This window comes from Bos grunniens, chromosome 6 (genome assembly GCF_055505025.1).
Source record: "Bos grunniens cultivar Pamir isolate PY7600 chromosome 6, Bosgru_T2T1.0, whole genome shotgun sequence".
Taxonomy (NCBI): domain Eukaryota; kingdom Metazoa; phylum Chordata; class Mammalia; order Artiodactyla; family Bovidae; genus Bos; species Bos grunniens.
The window spans coordinates 60,040,682-60,057,841 of record NC_141170.1 but is presented as its reverse complement, the minus strand read 5'-3'; the positions used below and the strand labels follow the sequence as shown (position 1 = coordinate 60,057,841).

The following is a 17,160-nucleotide window of genomic DNA, read 5'->3' as shown; positions in this document are numbered from 1 at the left end:
AATATGCAGTTTCTTAGACTTCAGGTATAGATATACTTAGGAAAGACAAAACAAGCAAGAGATCATTTACACACACAGTAATGCTTTCGTGAAGAATTGTCTTTTCTTTCAGTTTCTGAGCAGGGGACGGAGTGGTGTGTCTAAACAAGACTAGTGAGAGCCACACTGGAGAGGCCACTGCCCACCCCTACCATACACAACAGAATCGAGGGGCACAATGACAAACGCGCCCACACCAAGGACAGAAGAAGACACAAACTAGATTTCCTTTGCCTTGGCCCATGGTAAACAGTGGGCCGACACCATAAATGATTTTAACCTTTCCTAGGAAAAAATGAGGATGTTTTGCTCTGAGAAGTTTCTATAGGCAGTTCAATAGCCATAGCAAAAAAACAACAGAAGGGAGGAATAGTTTCATTAAAAATGCTTTTCTTAATTATGCTGTGAAAATGTGTCTGTGCGTAAAGCACACACCAAGAGCGGAAAACAAAACAAAACAAAACAGTCCTTTCTCCAACAGAGAATATGACCATCAATATGATGGCCTAGTTTCTTACTATCAGGCTCCTACACCCTTATAAGAAGCTGTTTATAAAAACGAAATCTATACTTTCTTTACCCTTGGAACTGTGATGAACAAAAAAACTTTTTCTCAGCTTCCTCTGCTACCTGCTAAACAGGCTCTGAATAATTTCAAAAGGCAAGTTACACACAAGGGAACCTGTTTTGAGGGAGTATCATGGCTTCTCCTGTTGGTTATTAAAATAGTACCTTGATCATAGCGTCAGTTTCCAAAGTGTCCTGGTCTTTCTCATCAGACTGAGAGTCATCTTCATTTAACTCTTCATTGTATTCAGAATCCAGAGATGGGCCTGTGCTGTGTCTGTGTGTCTTCACTGCCTGGAGTGAATACGGAGTGAGGTGGACTTCTTTATTGTAAGCTCTTGTGAAGGCTGCTTTCACCTACACAAAAGGAATAGAGGAAGGTTTTTAAAACTTCAAGTGTCAAACAACCCCTTTAAACTCTGTAGGCCTAGAGGCTTTGAGAGACCCTAGGAACCCCTTGAAATTGTTTGTAAAATATGCCTGCAAGTACATGCAAGTCTATCTCTATGCATTTTTCTATGAAGACGTTCCATATTTTTCATGACATTCTTAATAGAGCCCACGACAAAAAGTAAGAATCCAACATTTTACATCAGGGACTTCCCTGGTGGTCCGGTGACTAAGACTCTGAACTCCCAGCGCACGGGCCAGAGTCAACCCCTGGTCAGGGAACAGATCCCACATGCCGCGATAAAGACTTGGCACAGCCAAATAAATAAATGTATTTTGTAAAAAACTGTAAATCAACTATCTTTAATAAATTTTTTTTTAAAATAAGAATCAGTATTTGGGAACATTAGGCAGATTTCTAATAATCATTTTAAGCCATCATTTTTTTCTATTCAGTGCTCTCTGCAGTTCTACAAAGTGACAAAGTTGATCAGTAAACCAACAAATCAAAAAAGATTTACAATAAAGTACAGACTAAAGGTGGCCTTTAATTACCACAGAATATATAAATTACATTTCCCACAAAAACAGGTTATTTCAAAATACTATGTAACTTGAAAAGCCTTAACTTCAAGCTTCTAAACCTAACTGCTGAATTAGTGCAAAAATTCTAACAATGGATAAATGCTCTTGTGAGAATTTACCTATAGTCATTCCCATAGTCAAGTCAAAGTTCTAGAGAAGGCAAGTCACAGAGAATATAACTTCCGGAACAGCACCAAATAAAAAGGCACCAGGTGAGGTCTTAGATATCACAAATTCACGTCACTTTAGTTTTTTCATGCTCATTATAAGAAGTCTGTGTGTCTGTTACTCCCCCAGGCTCATCTGCCCATCCTTATAAAGAATACATTTATTAATATATTTGCTCCTCAGATTTCACATCGTGCTTTCCCATTTAGCATAAAGCAAAGATAAAACTATAAATTACAAAGTCAAATTCCAAAGTCTACTCTTAATATTGTACTCAAATAGTGTCTTTGGAAAGTGCAGACCATAAGCAAAAAGCATTTAAGAAAAAAAAAAAACTTTTGAAAGCATCTAAAACATTTCTGAAATACTCCTGTATATGGTAATTATAAAGTGTTGGAAAACCAGTGGAGTACATAGTTTACCTTGGGATCCAGTTTAGAGAACAGACTAGGTCTGCCTCCCCAGCTGCTAATTTCCATAATATTCTCGAAGTCATCTTTCATCAAATAATATGCGTCCATAAGAGCAACAACATCCTGTACTCCTTCTATCCCTTGTGAGGCCAAGGGCTGTACAAGTGCATCTCTTATATGTGACAGATAATCCATGTTTACTGTCCTTTTGCTGGAGTAAGTTCTTAAAACAAAAGAGATACAAATGTAGTCACTGGCAAACTACCACCAGCTCACATTTTGCTAGAATTTAATCCACTTTTAGTAAAGCTCAAAGGAAGGCTTACTAATTAATAGCTGGAGTAGGGAAAGCTTAGCACTTACCCCACTAGGCTGATGGATACACGTTAGTGTATCTACACAAACACAGTGGAAGCATCAGAGAGGCACACCTGGGCAAACTGACGCTTCATCTTTAAAAAGCAACGGGCAGAGAACAGGAAAAGAGCTGAGCTGCAGGCCTTCAGCCTTATTAATGAGAAGAGGTGGGAACGAGCCCTTTCCCGCTTCTGGAGGCCACCTACGTCTCTTGGGTCACAGTCCCTTCTTCCATCTTCAAGTCAGCAGAGGAAGAGCAGCATCTTCAGATCTCTGCCTAACTGCTGCCTTCCCCCACCACTCTTTTTTTTTTTTTTTTTGGTAAAAACATTTAACAATTACATTGGGCCTATCCCGATAATCCAGGGTAACTTTACCATCTCAAGATGAGAATAAATTCGTGTTAAGACATTAAGTTTTGGTAATTTGTTACAGCAGCAATAGAAAACTAATACAGGGTGGTAAAACAAAAACCCATACCACAGGCTATGAAGAAGGAAAATAGTAGGAAGCAGAATTCTATAGGAACAAAAGAAAGGCGTGTCTTGGTTCAGTTTTAGATAAAAGTTAACAGTAGACTAATATTCTCTTCAGGGACCAGAAAGGAAAATGCAATTATTCAAGTAGTTCTTCGTGGTTAAAAATGAATCCCTAAAGTTCTGTCTAGTCAAGGCTATGGTTTATCCAGTGGTCATATATGGATGTGAGAGTTGGACTGTGAAGAAAGCTGAGCTTTGAAGAATTGATGCTTTTGAACTGTGGTGCTGGAGAAGACTCGAGAGCCCCTTGGACTGCAAGGAGATCCAACCAGTCCATTCTAAAGGAGATCAGTCCTGGGTGTTCTTTGGAAGGAATGATGCTAAAGCTGAAACTCCAGTACTTTGGCCACCTCATGCGAACAGTTGACTCATTGGAAAAGACTCTGATGCTGGGAGGGATTGGGGGCAGGAGGAGAAGGGGACGACAGAGGATGAGATGGCTGGATGGCATCACTGACTCGATGGACATGAGTTTGGGTAAACTCCAGAAGATGGTGATGGAGAGGGAGGCCTGGCGTGCTGCGATTCACGAGGTCGCAAAGAGTCGGACACAACTGAACAACTGAACTGAACTGAAAGTTCACCTAATATTTGTGTGCACATACATTTTCTAAGTTTCTAAACTGTAACAGAATTTTACCAAATAACAAGAATTTTTGAACTTCTTAAACTCCTCTAAGGAGACTGGTTTTCAATTATGTGAGTATATACATTCTGTGATATGCTAAACTGTATCCCCTACCCCAAATGACCAGGTCAGTTTACTATTAGCATAGGAAGCAAAAAGTAGTTCATCTATTTAAATAGTTCTCTTTCTCCTATTAAGTATTTTGGAGACCAAGACATTATGTATGCCTCCTGGTAATAGACATACTCACAATAACAACAAATAATAGCACTATCTCAGATTTATATAGTTTTAAAACTTAACATTATGGCACATCTACCATCTGGCTTTATTTTCCAAAGTATCCTTTTAAGTAATAAAGCAAGTGTTACACTAATTATAGATAATAAAACTCAGGGCCATGAACTTATCCATGATCATTTATCTAATTAGTAATAAAATCAAAACTAAAACACAAATCTTTGTGACTCATGGTGTCATTATTAGATAAAGGCTAAATATAGTACCCTGATTTTAAAATGTCGAGCATGGAGTAATACCGCTTACCTGAGACTCATATGCAAAGCCAGGTCCTGAACAGTACGATCGTGTTTGCCCATAGATGAGTACTTCCCCAACCAACTTGGGAAGGTAGGAAACTGGGTCATGTACCCCCTCATTAACTCTCCAGGAAGAACACTGGCATAAATGGCCTAAAAAAAAAATTAATTGCAGTCCACAAGTTAAATCCAGTACTAAGCTGCTGCTTTAGCAGCTGCTGGCTTCTAAGCCGTCTCTGGAAAGTGAGGCAACACTGTCCCCTGTGCCCTTTCCCTCTGTCTGATTTGCTGATACGGGAAGCTTCAACTTGAGGAAACAACTGATTGCTGTAAATGCCTTGGACCAAAACATGTCATGGCCCTCAGAGGTCATCTCACCGACCTAGCCTCCTCAGCCAGCTGGTCTCAACACACACACCAGCTACTTCAGGTCAATGTCACGGAAAAGATTTTAAGAGGGATAACGAGTGTCTTAAAAAATATATATTGACAGACCCAGGTCAATCAAAGCATGGAAAATCTAATAATTAGAGAAATAAGTAAACTGGGACTTGAGGAAAGTTCTTTTTTTTAATAGGCATCCTTGGTTATCTTTTATAGCCACAGTTTCTAACTTTTTTAAGGCTGGAATTATACATAAATTTTCTACCCTGCTTTAACAATTTTCTGTCATTAGTATTCTTTATATTAGATCATCTTTACAATTTTAAAGGCTGCATAAACATACCATCAAGAGGATTTACCATAGTTAATCAGGCTCCTATTGCTGACCATAGAGATTTTCTCCCATTTCTTGCTATCAAAATTAATGCTTTAGGGAGTATTTTTGCACATTAAATTCTTGCTGTGTTTAGCATTATTTCTTTAGGATAAATCCTCACAGTTATAATTATTAGGTACAGAGAAAAAGGAACACTTCTAAAACAAAATAAAAAGATATCTTTAAAAGAAGAGTAGACCTTCCAGAAGTCCCTTGCTTGTTACTCAGGTCAATTATTAAATATACAAAACTCAAGAGCAAATAACAGTCTTAACAATGAAAGTTTGCAGAATTCTGTTTGAGTAAAAGATATCAACCTACATAAAGTAATCAATATAAAACTGCCTCTGTAGCAAGGAAATTAAAGAAAATCAGAATTCATGTATCAGAAAAGTGGCTACGGACCTGCCCCTGCAGAATTTCTTCAAGAATAAGCTACTTAGTAACAATATGGGAAAGCCAACAATGACAAAAAAGAAAAGGATTCTTAAGATAAAAGAAAGCAAATGAAACTAGATTCATATCTTAGTTAGGACCAAAATCTAACTTTCCTATTCCATATGTCCGTTTATAAAAAAACATTGAAAAGTAAGGCTAGATTAAGAAACAGAATAGTGACCACAGGATACTTTATAAAAGACTGTATTTTTGCCATTAAAAGTTTAAATGTTTATCTGGTATTCAAATAATTATAAGAGCTAAAAGCTATTTTCGTTCTAACTAAAGCAGAGTCTGCACTTTAAGGGGAGCCCTATGCTTACCTGTGTGGGCAGAAGACTCCAGTTTTGCTTATTCCGGATGTGACGGTCCACTAGGTCACCATCACATATGCTGTCTGCTGCTCTGCTTAAAAGCATCAAGTGCTTTTTCATGTCACCCCTGCAGGAATACACCAGTCTGGGTTACACCACTGTCCACACTCCACACCCTCCCTCCCAGGGCACCTGGCCTTCGTGGGGCTGCGAGGGTGCCGATCCTAACTCCTCGCTACCTCTGAACACTCACCCTGCAGCCACGGGCTTCACGTGTATGTAGTTCTCCTGGACAAAGAGGGGTGCTATTGAATAATCATGGAAGAAGAGGTCTGATTTGTCCATAAGTGACATATGAGCAGTCTCCTCTCCACTTACAAACACTTTCCGGGCAACATCAAACGGGCCCTGAAAGAGAGAGGGACACAGCTAGTAGAACAGCCGACATCCAAAACACTGACAACATCAAGCGCAGGCTAAGATGTGGGGCAACAGAAACTCCATTTCACTGCTGGCAGGAATGCAAGACGTTACAGGCACTTTGGAAGGCAGACCTTACAAAACTTTATCATCCCATCCAGAACGTGTGCTCCTTGATATTTACCTAAATGAACTGAAAACACAAAATAACCTAAATAACCTGCACATGAATGCTTATAGCAGTTTTATTCAAAACTGCCAAAACCTGGAAGTAATCAAGACATCCTTCAACAGGTGAATGAATGGATAAACTATGGTATATCCAAACACTGTACTGCCATTCAGCACTAAAGAAAAAAGAGTTATAAAGCCATGAGAGGATATGGAGAAGCCTTAAATGGATACTACTAAGTGAAAGGAGCCAATCTAAAAAGGTGACATGCTATATGGTTCCAATCGTATGACATTCCGAAAAACCTGAAACTATAGAAACGGTAAAAAAGACTAGTGGTTACCAGGGGTTGGGAGAAGTGAGGGACGAAGAGGCAAAGCAAAGAGGATTTTTAGGGCAGTCAAAGTATTCTGTGCAATACTACAATGGTGGATACAAGCCATTGCTGCTAAGTCGCTTCAGTCATGTCCGACTCTGTGTGACCCCATAGATGGCAGCTCACCAGGCTCCCCCATCCCTGGGATTCTCCAGGCAAGAACACTGGAGTGGGTTGCCATTTCCTTCTCCAATGCATGAAAGTGAAAAGTCAAAGTGAAGTCACTCAGTCATGCCCAACTCTTAGGGACCCCATGGACTGCAGCCCACCAGGCTCCTCCGTCCATGGTATTTTCCAGGCAAGAGTACTGGAGTGGGGTGCCATTGCCTTCTTCAGGATACAAGCCATTACACATTGTCAAATTTCACAGAACATATAAAACCAAGAGCAAACCCTAATGTTAAACTATGGACTTTGGGTGACAATGATATGTCAGTGTAGGTTCATCAGTTATAACAAATGTAACACTCCTATAGGGGATATTGATAGTAGGGGACATTACACAAGTCTGGGGACAGGACATACCTAGGAAATCTCAATTTATGTAGACCTCTAGTCTCAGAGAGGTCAACTATAAACTATTTGAAACAAGATTATTCTGAAGTTTCAAAACCATTCAAAACCTGAAACCCATACACAAGGGACTCTGGAAAAGCTATTAGCAGCTATTAGATCAGATCAGATCAGATCAGTCGCTCAGTCGTGTCCGACTCTTTGCAACCCCATGAATTGCAGCATGCCAGGCCTCCCTGTCCATTACCAACTCCCAGAATTCACTCAGACTCACATCCATCGAGTCAGTGATGCCATCCAGCCATCTCATCCTGTCGTCCCCTTCTCCTCCTGCCCTCAATCCCTCCCAGCATCAGTCTTTCCCAATGAGTCAACTCTTCTCATGAGGTTGCCAAAGTACTGGAGTTTCAGCTTTAGCATCATTCCTTCCAAAGAAATCCCAGGGCTGATCTCCTTCAGAATGGACTGGTTGGGTCTCCTTGCAGTCCAAGGGACTCTCAAGAGTCTTCTCCAACACCACAGTTCAAAAGCATCAATTCTTCAGCGCTGAGCCTTCTTCACAGTCCAACTCTCACATCCATACATGACCACAGGAAAAACCATAGCCTTGACTAGACAGACCTTTGTTGGCAAAGTAATGTCTCTGCTTTTGAATATGCTATCTAGGTTGGTCATAACTTTCATTCCAAGGAGTAAGCGTCTTTTAATTTCATGGCTGCAGTCACCATCTGCAGTGATTTTGGAGCCCAGAAAAACAAAGTCTGACACTGTTTCCACTGTTTCTCCATCTATTTCCCATGAAGTGGTGGGACCGGATGCCATGATCTTCATTTTCTGAATGTTGAGCTTTAAGCCCACTTTTTCACTCTCCACTTTCACTTTCATCAAGAGGCTTTTGAGTTCCTCTTCACTTTCTGCCATAAGGGCGGTGTCATCTGCATATCTGAGGTTATTGATATTTCTCCCGGCAATTTTGATTTCAGCTCGTGTTTCTTCCAGTCCAGCGTTTCTCATGATGTACTCTGCATATAAGTTAAATAAACAGGGTGACAATATACAGCCTTGACATACTCCTTTTCCTATTTGGAACCAGTCTGTTGTTCCATGTCCAGTTCTAACTGTTGCTTCCTGACCTGCATACAGATTTCTCAAGAGGCAGATCAGGTGGTCTGGTATTCCCATCTCTTTCAGAATTTTCCACAGTTTATTGTGATCCACACAGTCAAAGGCTTTGGCATAGTCAATCAAGCAGAAATAGATGTTTTTCTGGAACTCTCTTGCTTTTTCTATGATCCAGCGGATGTTGGCAATTTGATCTCTGGTTCCTCTGCCTTTTCTAAAACCAGCTTGAACATCAGGAAGTTCACGGTTCACGTATTGCTGAAGCCTGGCTTGGAGAATTTTGAGCATTACTTTACTAGCATGTGAGATGAGTGCAATTGTGCGGTAGTTTGAGCATTCTTTGGCATTGCCTTTCTTTGGGATTGGAATGAACACTGACCTTTTCCAGTCCTGTGGCCACTGCTGAGTTTTCCAAATTTGCTGGCATATTGAGTGCAGCACTTTCACAGCATCATCTTTCAGGATTTGGAATAGCTCAACTGGAATTCCATCACCTCCACTAGCTTTGTTCGTAGTGATGCTTTCTAAGGCCCACTTGACTTCATATTCCAGGATGTCTGGCTCTAGGTCAGTGATCACAGCATCGTGATTATCTGGGTCATGAAGATCTTTTTTGTACAGTTCTTCTGTGTATTCTTGCCATCTCTTCTTAATATCTTTTGCTTCTGTTAGGTCCATACCATTTCTGTCCTTTACTGAGCTCATCTTTGCATGAGATGTTCCTTTGGTATCTCTGATTTTCTTGAAGAGATCCCTAGTCTTTCCTATTCTGTTGTTTTCCTCTATTTCTTTGCATTGATCGCTGAAGAAGGCTTTCTTATCTCTTCTTGCTATTCTTTGGAACTCTGCATTCAGATGTATATATCTTTCCTCTTCTTTTCACAGCTATTTGTAAGGCCTCCCCAGACAGCCATTTTGCTTTTTTGCATTTCTTTTCTATGGGAATGGTCTTGATCCCTGTCTCCTGTACAATGTCATGAACCTCATTCCATAGTTCATCAGGCACTCTATCTATCAGATCTAGGCCCTTAAATCTATTTCTCACTTCCACTGTATAATCATAAGGAATTTGATTTAGGTCATACCTTAATGGTCTAGTGGTTTTCCCTACTTTCTTCTATTTAAGTCTGAATTTGGCAATAAGGAGTTCATGGTCTGAGCCACAGTCAGCTCCTGGTCTTGTTTTTGCTGACTGTATAGAGCTTCTCCATCTTTGGCTGCAAAGAATATAATCAATCTGATTTCGGTGTTGACCATCTGGTGATGTCCATGTATAGAGTCTTCTCTTGTGTTGTTGGAAGAGGGTGTTTGTTATGACCAGTGCATTTTCTTGGCAAAACTCTGTTAGTCTTTGCCTTGCTTCATTCCGTACTCCAAGGCCAAATTTGCCTGTTACTCCAGGTGTTTCCTGACTTCCTACTTTTGCATTCCAGTCCCCTATAATGAAAAGGACATCTTTTTTGGGTGTTAGTTCTAAAAGGTCTTGTAGGTCTTCATAAAACCATTCAACTTCAGCTTCTTCAGCGTTACTGGTTGGGGCATAGACTTGGATTACTGTGATATTGAATGGTTTGCCTTGGAAACGAACAGAGATCATTCTGTCGTTTCTGAGATTGCATCCAAGTACTGCATTTCAGACTCTTTTGTTGACCATGATGGCCACTCCATTTCTTCTGAGGGATTCCTGCCCGCAGTAGATATAATGGTCATCTGAGTTAAATTCACCCACTCCAGTCCATTTCAGTTCTATATCTATTTACTATAAACATCCATAGGTTGTGCAGATGTCTCTATGAACTGTAATAACTATTTCCATTAGATTAATACTGATAGGAGAAGAAATGCTTTGGCTAAGAAAGTAGGAAATGGAAATTCATTTTACCAGTTTGATGTCCTTTTTGGCTCTATGAGAATCAGCCTTGGCCTGGTCATAGGTTAGTGCCTTATTCCGTGCACACCACATATTCAGATTGTGTAAAACCTAAAAGAATCACAAGCAAGATACTATCAAGATAGGAAAACACTGCCACTCCCTGTCCCCAAAACACTAAAGGCATCAGTTGAAAAGAATTGTCAACTGCTATATAACATATATTTAATTTACCTGTCTGATATCTTGATTAGCTCCCAAAATTATTTCATTCATAGCTGGAGGGGGGATCTTTAGACCCTCTTTAAATGCAATAGACATCATAGCACCCTGAAATTGACAAGGGAGAATGAACCTTCAATGATTTTTTTTAATTCACATAATCAGATATTTTAAAATATTTATCAGGTACTTTAAAAATTGAACCAAAAATATACATGACAGTGTGATGGAGAAAAAAATCCAATTATCATACCTTAATCTGTTCAACCCGAGGTCTTTGAAAACGAAGATCAAAACAATAATGAACCAAAGAGCGAATCTTGGGATGATTTCTATCATTGCACATACAAATAATGGGAATTTTTGTATGTTTTATCAGGCCAATTAATTCCTGAAAAGCAAATTTGCAAAATAAATATAATTTGTTAAAAAAAAGATCACAAAATGTATGTATTTTAGGTCTTAAAACCTCCTCAGCAACATACCTTAATTGCCATAATTATAATTAGCTCTTCAAATTTTTTTTAAAACCTAAAAATTAACAGCACCACTACAGAAATACAGTCCTTTCATTACCTGAATTCCTCCCCTGTCCTCATTGCCAGCCATGCCATCTACTTCATCCATGATGAGAGCATGCCTCGTGCCTACTGAATGGACTGTTCCACCTGACCCATGGTGAGAAGCAATGGGATGGGACAAAAAAAATTTGTTGTTCAAACACTGCTGCTTAAAAAAATACTATATACACATATATATAAATAACATAGGTACATGATACAAAATTCAAAAGGCACAAGAGTAAGCAGTGAAATTCTCTCCCACCTCTGTCCGCTAGGGTATGCAGTTTCTCTCTCTAGAGGCAATGATGTAAACTTACTCAGGGACGTACCCCTTAAGAGATATCCTACACGTTAAAAACGTGTACATAAAAATATACACCTTCAGGACTTCCCTGATGGCCAGTGGTTAAGACTCAGCACTTCCACTGCAGAAGGCATGGGTCTGATCCCTGGTCAGGGAACTATAATCTCACATGTCACATGGCATGGCCAAAAAAATAAAATGGAATTTCTATTTTTAAAATACACACACACACACACACACCTTGGTATTCTGTTCCTTATCTGTAGATACAGAACACCTCATTTTTTAAAGGCTGTAATATTCCATTTTACACATATATCAAAAATCAATCACTTTTCATTGATATAATATGAAGATCCTTCAATCTTTTGCTATTATGAATTATATGAAATGATCCCTACATGTATGTATCATTTTGCATATATACAAGTATAACAGTTGCTAAATTCCAGGAATCAGAATTTCTGGGTTAAGGGTATGTATAATTTATTAAATAACTTCAAGTAATGCTGTTAGATTGCTCTCCAGAGTTGTACCAATTTTCATTCCCAATAATCATGCATATGTGTGACATTTCCTGAGCAAATTCTTTTTAACAATCATCTCTACCATTCATTCAGTGACGATGCAAAATACCATAGATTCTAAATATGCAGTACGGTCTGTAATTTGAGCATCCTATTTCCCCATAAACTCTGGCCACACCAGACCACTAGCTACAACCTGAAGCAGTGGCACTTTTATACTGTGTCTCGTCTCCTCCTCTACTGCCTTTGCCTGAAATCATCTCTTCCACCCGCAAACTATTCTCCTCCTCATTCTTCAAGGCCCTTTGAATAAACGTCACCCTTTCATGGTAACTTTCCCCGGTGTCCCAGATGGCCTTCACCTACAGGCCTCTATTTCCTCACTCATCATACTTCGTTAGTTGTTTATTAACTTTCTTCAGAGGATTCACTCTTGAATCCTCTAAAATCTGCGTAATTATGTCCATATATATATTTTTATCACAGTCTCAGAAACCACTAAGACCTAAAAAAAAAAAGTTAACTAGTGCCTATCAGGGTTATGTCATTCTCTCAATAACCCAAGGATTTAATAGGGTGCTTGGCACACAGTAATGTTCAATCATAGTAATGTTACTGAACGTTGAAATGAACCCATTTTTCTTACATAACTTCCCCCCAACCCCTCTGCCAAAAAAAAAAAAGAAACCCACATACTTGAATAAAAGCCTTTGATGCTGGTATTATTCAGTGACTCAGCAACAATCTCCTTCAAACTGTTCTTACTCCGAGTGTCACTTGCATTCAGTTCCACATAGCTATATCCCAATTCCTAATCAAAACGTTGGAAAACATTACTATCACAATGCAAATTATTAGCTCTCCGCACAGAAACAAAGCAATTAAGAAAGAGGCTAGAAAAGTCACATAAGTAACCATGCTGCTAAGTCACTTCAGTCATGTCCAACTCTGTGCGACCCCATAGACGGCAGCCCACCAGGCTCCCCCATCCCTGGGATTCTCCAGGCAAGAACACTGGAGTGGGTTGCCATTTCCTTCTCCAATGCATGAAGGTGAAAAGTGAAAGTGAAGTCACTCAGTTGTGTCCAACTCTTAGCGACCCCACGGACTGCAGCCTACGAGGCCCCTCCATCTATGGGATTTTCCAGGCAAGAGTACTGGAGTGGGCTGCCATTAATACAGTGGACACTAATAGATAATGAGATTAACTATAATATGAATCACAATAAGAGGTTTTTTTTTAATATCATATACATATATAACACAACACATAAATACACACACAAATGTGGTCTTAAAACCTCAACTGCTACATATATCTGGAAGAGCATATCTGACAAGCAATTTTACTAGTTCGCTTCTTAAAGTTCACTTCTTAAAGTCCCCAAAAGAATTAAATATAACTACCCCAAAATTTCAATACCAGATGTAGAATTAAGATATCAAAAAGTACATTAAGATAACAAAAAGTAATCATTGATTCTTCAAGATAAACTATAAATTGTTCTGTGTCAAATTATCCCAATATATAATCTCCCTCTCAAACTGAAAAATCAACTAACTTGGGCTTATTTCCCAAAAGGGATCATTATGTTAAGGCATTATGCAAAACCATTAATTCCACAAAAAAGTAATGATAATAATAAAGGGGAAAAAAGGCATCATTTTCACAATTGTAAAGACTAGGGAAAACATTTTTTGTTTTTGTTTTTAAATGTTAAATAATAGAGTAGAAAATACATAGTTATTATAAGAGCTAAAAATTTATGGTCTGGTCTATAATAAAAAATACTAAACAAAAACATCAACCTATGGGACAAAGGGTTGGGAAATCCAGTAATAAATTTAAAGTAAGTTTAAAATCTCTCATTTAATTTTTCTGATACTACTTCATGTATTGTTTCACACCATTCTGATACATCTGGACTCCCCTGGTGACTCAGCAGTAAAGAATCTGCCTGCAACGCAGGAGCCATAGGAGACTTGGGTTCAATCCCTGGGTCAGGAAGATCTCCTGGAGAAGGAAATGGCAACCCACTCCGGTATTCTTGCCTGGAGAATCCCATGGACAGAGGAGCCTGGCGGGCTACAGTCCATGGGGTCACAAGGAGTCGGACATGACTGAAGTGGTTTAGCACGCATTCTGACACATGAGTCCTGGTTTGCTCCAGTGCCTCATGCTCTCACTGTCCAGAGATGTGGCAACCATAGAGACAACAAGAGCAAAGGCAGGACCCCACAGTGGTGAGAGTCAGACTGCCTGGGGTCACACTGTGCCACCACCCTCCTCTACAAGTCTGTTTCATTTGTCACATGACAACGGCAGGAGTACATATATTCGGTACACAGAATTTTTCCTACAGGGGCATATAAGATATCTGTAACAGTCTGTAAGACATATTATCTGTAAGATTATGCACCCAAGGGCTTATTTGCACACGGCCTGGCACACAAGTAAATATCACCTATTATTATAATTAGCAATATTTTTAAAAGGGTGAAAATGACAAATAGGCCCAGAACCAAAGCAAACTGCAGAGGTTAGATTTTAAAAAAGTAATGACAGAATACCCACCTGACAAACCAGAGAAGCTGTGGTTGTTTTGCCAACACCAGGAGGACCTGAGAGCAATGCCGCTTTAAAACTGGAGCCATCATCTTTGCCAGCAAATTTACCAAACTTTGCCGCTAGGGAAAAAGAAATTTCAGAATGTTAACCTCTACGACCTAACAGAAATGCAGGAATGACAGGAATAACTGTGCATTAAGTTAGCATCAAGAGCAGTCCTCCAGTTTCACTGAAAATCTGCAAATTTTTTTTTTTTTTTTTTTGCCAAGTTTAAGCAATAGTTTCCAGAGCATTTAGTGAAATTCTACTCCCTACCTCATCTTCACTCAAATAAAAAAACTTCAAAACAATAATTTTATGAGCCTCCTTTCCTACAAAAACATAGGTCATTGAGCAGACTACCTGGGTTTTGGGAGAACTGCAGGTGACTTAACCCTGTCTGTTTCCTCCTTTGTAAATGAGGGAAACAACAGCGATGTGCCTGGAGGGGAAGCTGTGAGGATGGACAAGCTGAGCACAGAGCCTGGCATGTGTTAATAAATATTAACAAGAATGGCCACAAAAAGAAAGAGTTGAAGATGTTGCATCTGCAACTGTCCTGCCCAGCTCAACTCCTCCCCTTATCATGGGGGCCTGGAACATAATAGGTGCTCAACACGTACACAAGGACTGAGAGAGAGAGACGGTTAAGCCTACCTCAGGCATGGGGAAAGGGACTACAGCTCGCCTGAAGCCTTAAAACCTCTTCTTTAGGCACATAAAGCACTTACACCACATTTTATTTGGTTTTGAAAGAGAAAAGGGGTCAGTTTAAGTTTAACCCTGTATCCTCAAAATTATATTATTTAAATATTATAAATAAAATAAAGTGGCACTGTTGACCAATGTCTAGTGATGACCTCGCTGCAAATAACCCAGCCATCACTCTGGAAATTCACTACGATGCTCACTAAATTTCTCCTTTTTATTTCTCACACAATATCCCCCAGGGTTGTGGCTGGAATTCAAGACTTAACCAGCATTTGTGACTGGAAACTTCAGTTCCAATAATAAATATATATGACGTTCATTTTCCATGCCTAGCAAAAGCAAACATGCTGCTGGGGTTCTCAGGCTGCCTACTCTGCATGCCTCAGCTTTTTACGTGCACCTTTCCCCGAGTCCCTCTGGCCCTCTCAGGGGTCTTGCTCTCACATGTCGCAGACCTTGGGACATGTCCCACCTGACACTCCCCTCCCTTCACCAAGCTAACTCCTTTGAGTTTCCAAGTCTTAGCTTAGCTACCCCTTCCTCTAGGGATGGGAATCCCTGTCCACACTCTTCCAACCCCTGAGTGCCCTACACTTAACCCTCTAACAGTACTTAGTACAGTACATTTTAAATGCCGGTTTATCTACGTCTCCCTCACTGACTGGAAGATCCTTAACAGGGACTGTGCTGTGTTCACAACAGCACTTTTGGGGTCTAGTATGACACCAAGGCTCAGAGCAGGCTCTTAATAAATGCTTGCTGAGAATCAATAACCAACTATTACACTTCCTAACATATGTGTTCCTGAGCAATGACATGGTGACAGACACACACAAGAATGAATGAAGCTGTAAAATCACCGTGTTTCTTATCTTCGGATGGACTCTTGTGCCAGTTTTGGAGCCAGCGCAGGAGTTTGTTGGCGCAGCTCTGGTCACCTTGCTGTCCAATTATGGTCTTGAGCGAGGTTGGCTTATACTTATCCACCCAGAGCAAACTTTCCACTTTGCTTTCTCTGCTGTCATCAGCCAAATTCCTAGCCCGGCTGTCACCATTTGTCTCCTCAGCCGCCTGCTCCTTGAAGTCCAGGCCTCTCTGAGACACACTTGCTTCCTTTTTTAGTGACTTTATAGAGCTTTCCCTTTTGGGAGTCAGTTTGCACTTTTTAGATTCTGATTCCTTCTTAGTTGGACTACTTTTTCTTTTTCCTTGATCATTTTTTTGGGGTGTTCTTTCCAATTTGGATTTTTCTTTCTTCATCTTAAAAATTGGAGGAAAAAAGAAACCTGATGAGATATACAGAATTTCTATCCTGCTAAATGTACTCTAGAAGGCAAACTGAGGTCCCCAGGTGAGCTACTCAACCTGGGTCTGTCTTCTCACAATGGACTCTGCTATTTGTGGAACTCTCTATGTTCCAAACTTTAAAAAAAAAAAAATGAACAACACATCAAAAGCATCCACATGCAATTTTAAAAATGAGAGTTAAAAAAAATGAAAATAGCTTTTTGAAAGCAATTAAGTATTATAAAATTAGTTTAAAAAAAGGATTAAGAATTTTTGCTTTGTGACTAGTTGATATTTTATTCCTCCACAAAAACATTTACATAAATGTTCATAACAGCATTATTATATTTTATATATACAAATATTATAGCCAAAAAGTGGAAACCACCACTTTTGGCCATGAGAGGATGAACAAATAAAACGTGGTATATCCACACAATGAAATACTAATCACCAACAAAATGGAGAGCACCACCAATCATGCTTCAATACAGCTGAACTTTGAAAACAAGGTGCTAGGTGAAAAAAGATAAGACGGCCACATGTTACGTGTTTCGCTTTATACAAAATGTTCAGAGTACAGCAGTGGTTGCCAAGGGGTGGGTATGAAGAGTAACTGATAATGGATCAGAGTTTTTGTGGGAGGTGATGCAACTGTTCTGGAATAGACAGTAGTGACAGTTGCACAATCCTGTGAATATACTAAAAACCACTAACATACATTTTAA

General features: G+C 39.6%; 1 protein-coding gene across 1 annotated transcript in view; it reads right to left on the bottom strand.

Annotated features, from left to right (window-relative positions):
- RFC1 (replication factor C subunit 1) overlaps nt 1–17,160 on the bottom strand; it is a gene marked incomplete at its 5' end in the record, with an annotated part of 77,449 nt that overhangs the window by 1,618 nt on the left and 58,671 nt on the right. The window contains 12 exons of the mRNA XM_086407336.1: nt 772–963; nt 2,172–2,385; nt 4,233–4,378; nt 5,747–5,864; nt 5,991–6,145; nt 10,223–10,321; nt 10,445–10,540; nt 10,686–10,823; nt 11,009–11,100; nt 12,523–12,637; nt 14,402–14,514; nt 16,006–16,405. Of these exons, the coding sequence (XP_086263462.1) occupies nt 772–963; nt 2,172–2,385; nt 4,233–4,378; nt 5,747–5,864; nt 5,991–6,145; nt 10,223–10,321; nt 10,445–10,540; nt 10,686–10,823; nt 11,009–11,100; nt 12,523–12,637; nt 14,402–14,514; nt 16,006–16,405 (1,878 nt within the window). The remainder of the gene's footprint in view (nt 1–771; nt 964–2,171; nt 2,386–4,232; nt 4,379–5,746; nt 5,865–5,990; nt 6,146–10,222; nt 10,322–10,444; nt 10,541–10,685; nt 10,824–11,008; nt 11,101–12,522; nt 12,638–14,401; nt 14,515–16,005; nt 16,406–17,160) is intronic.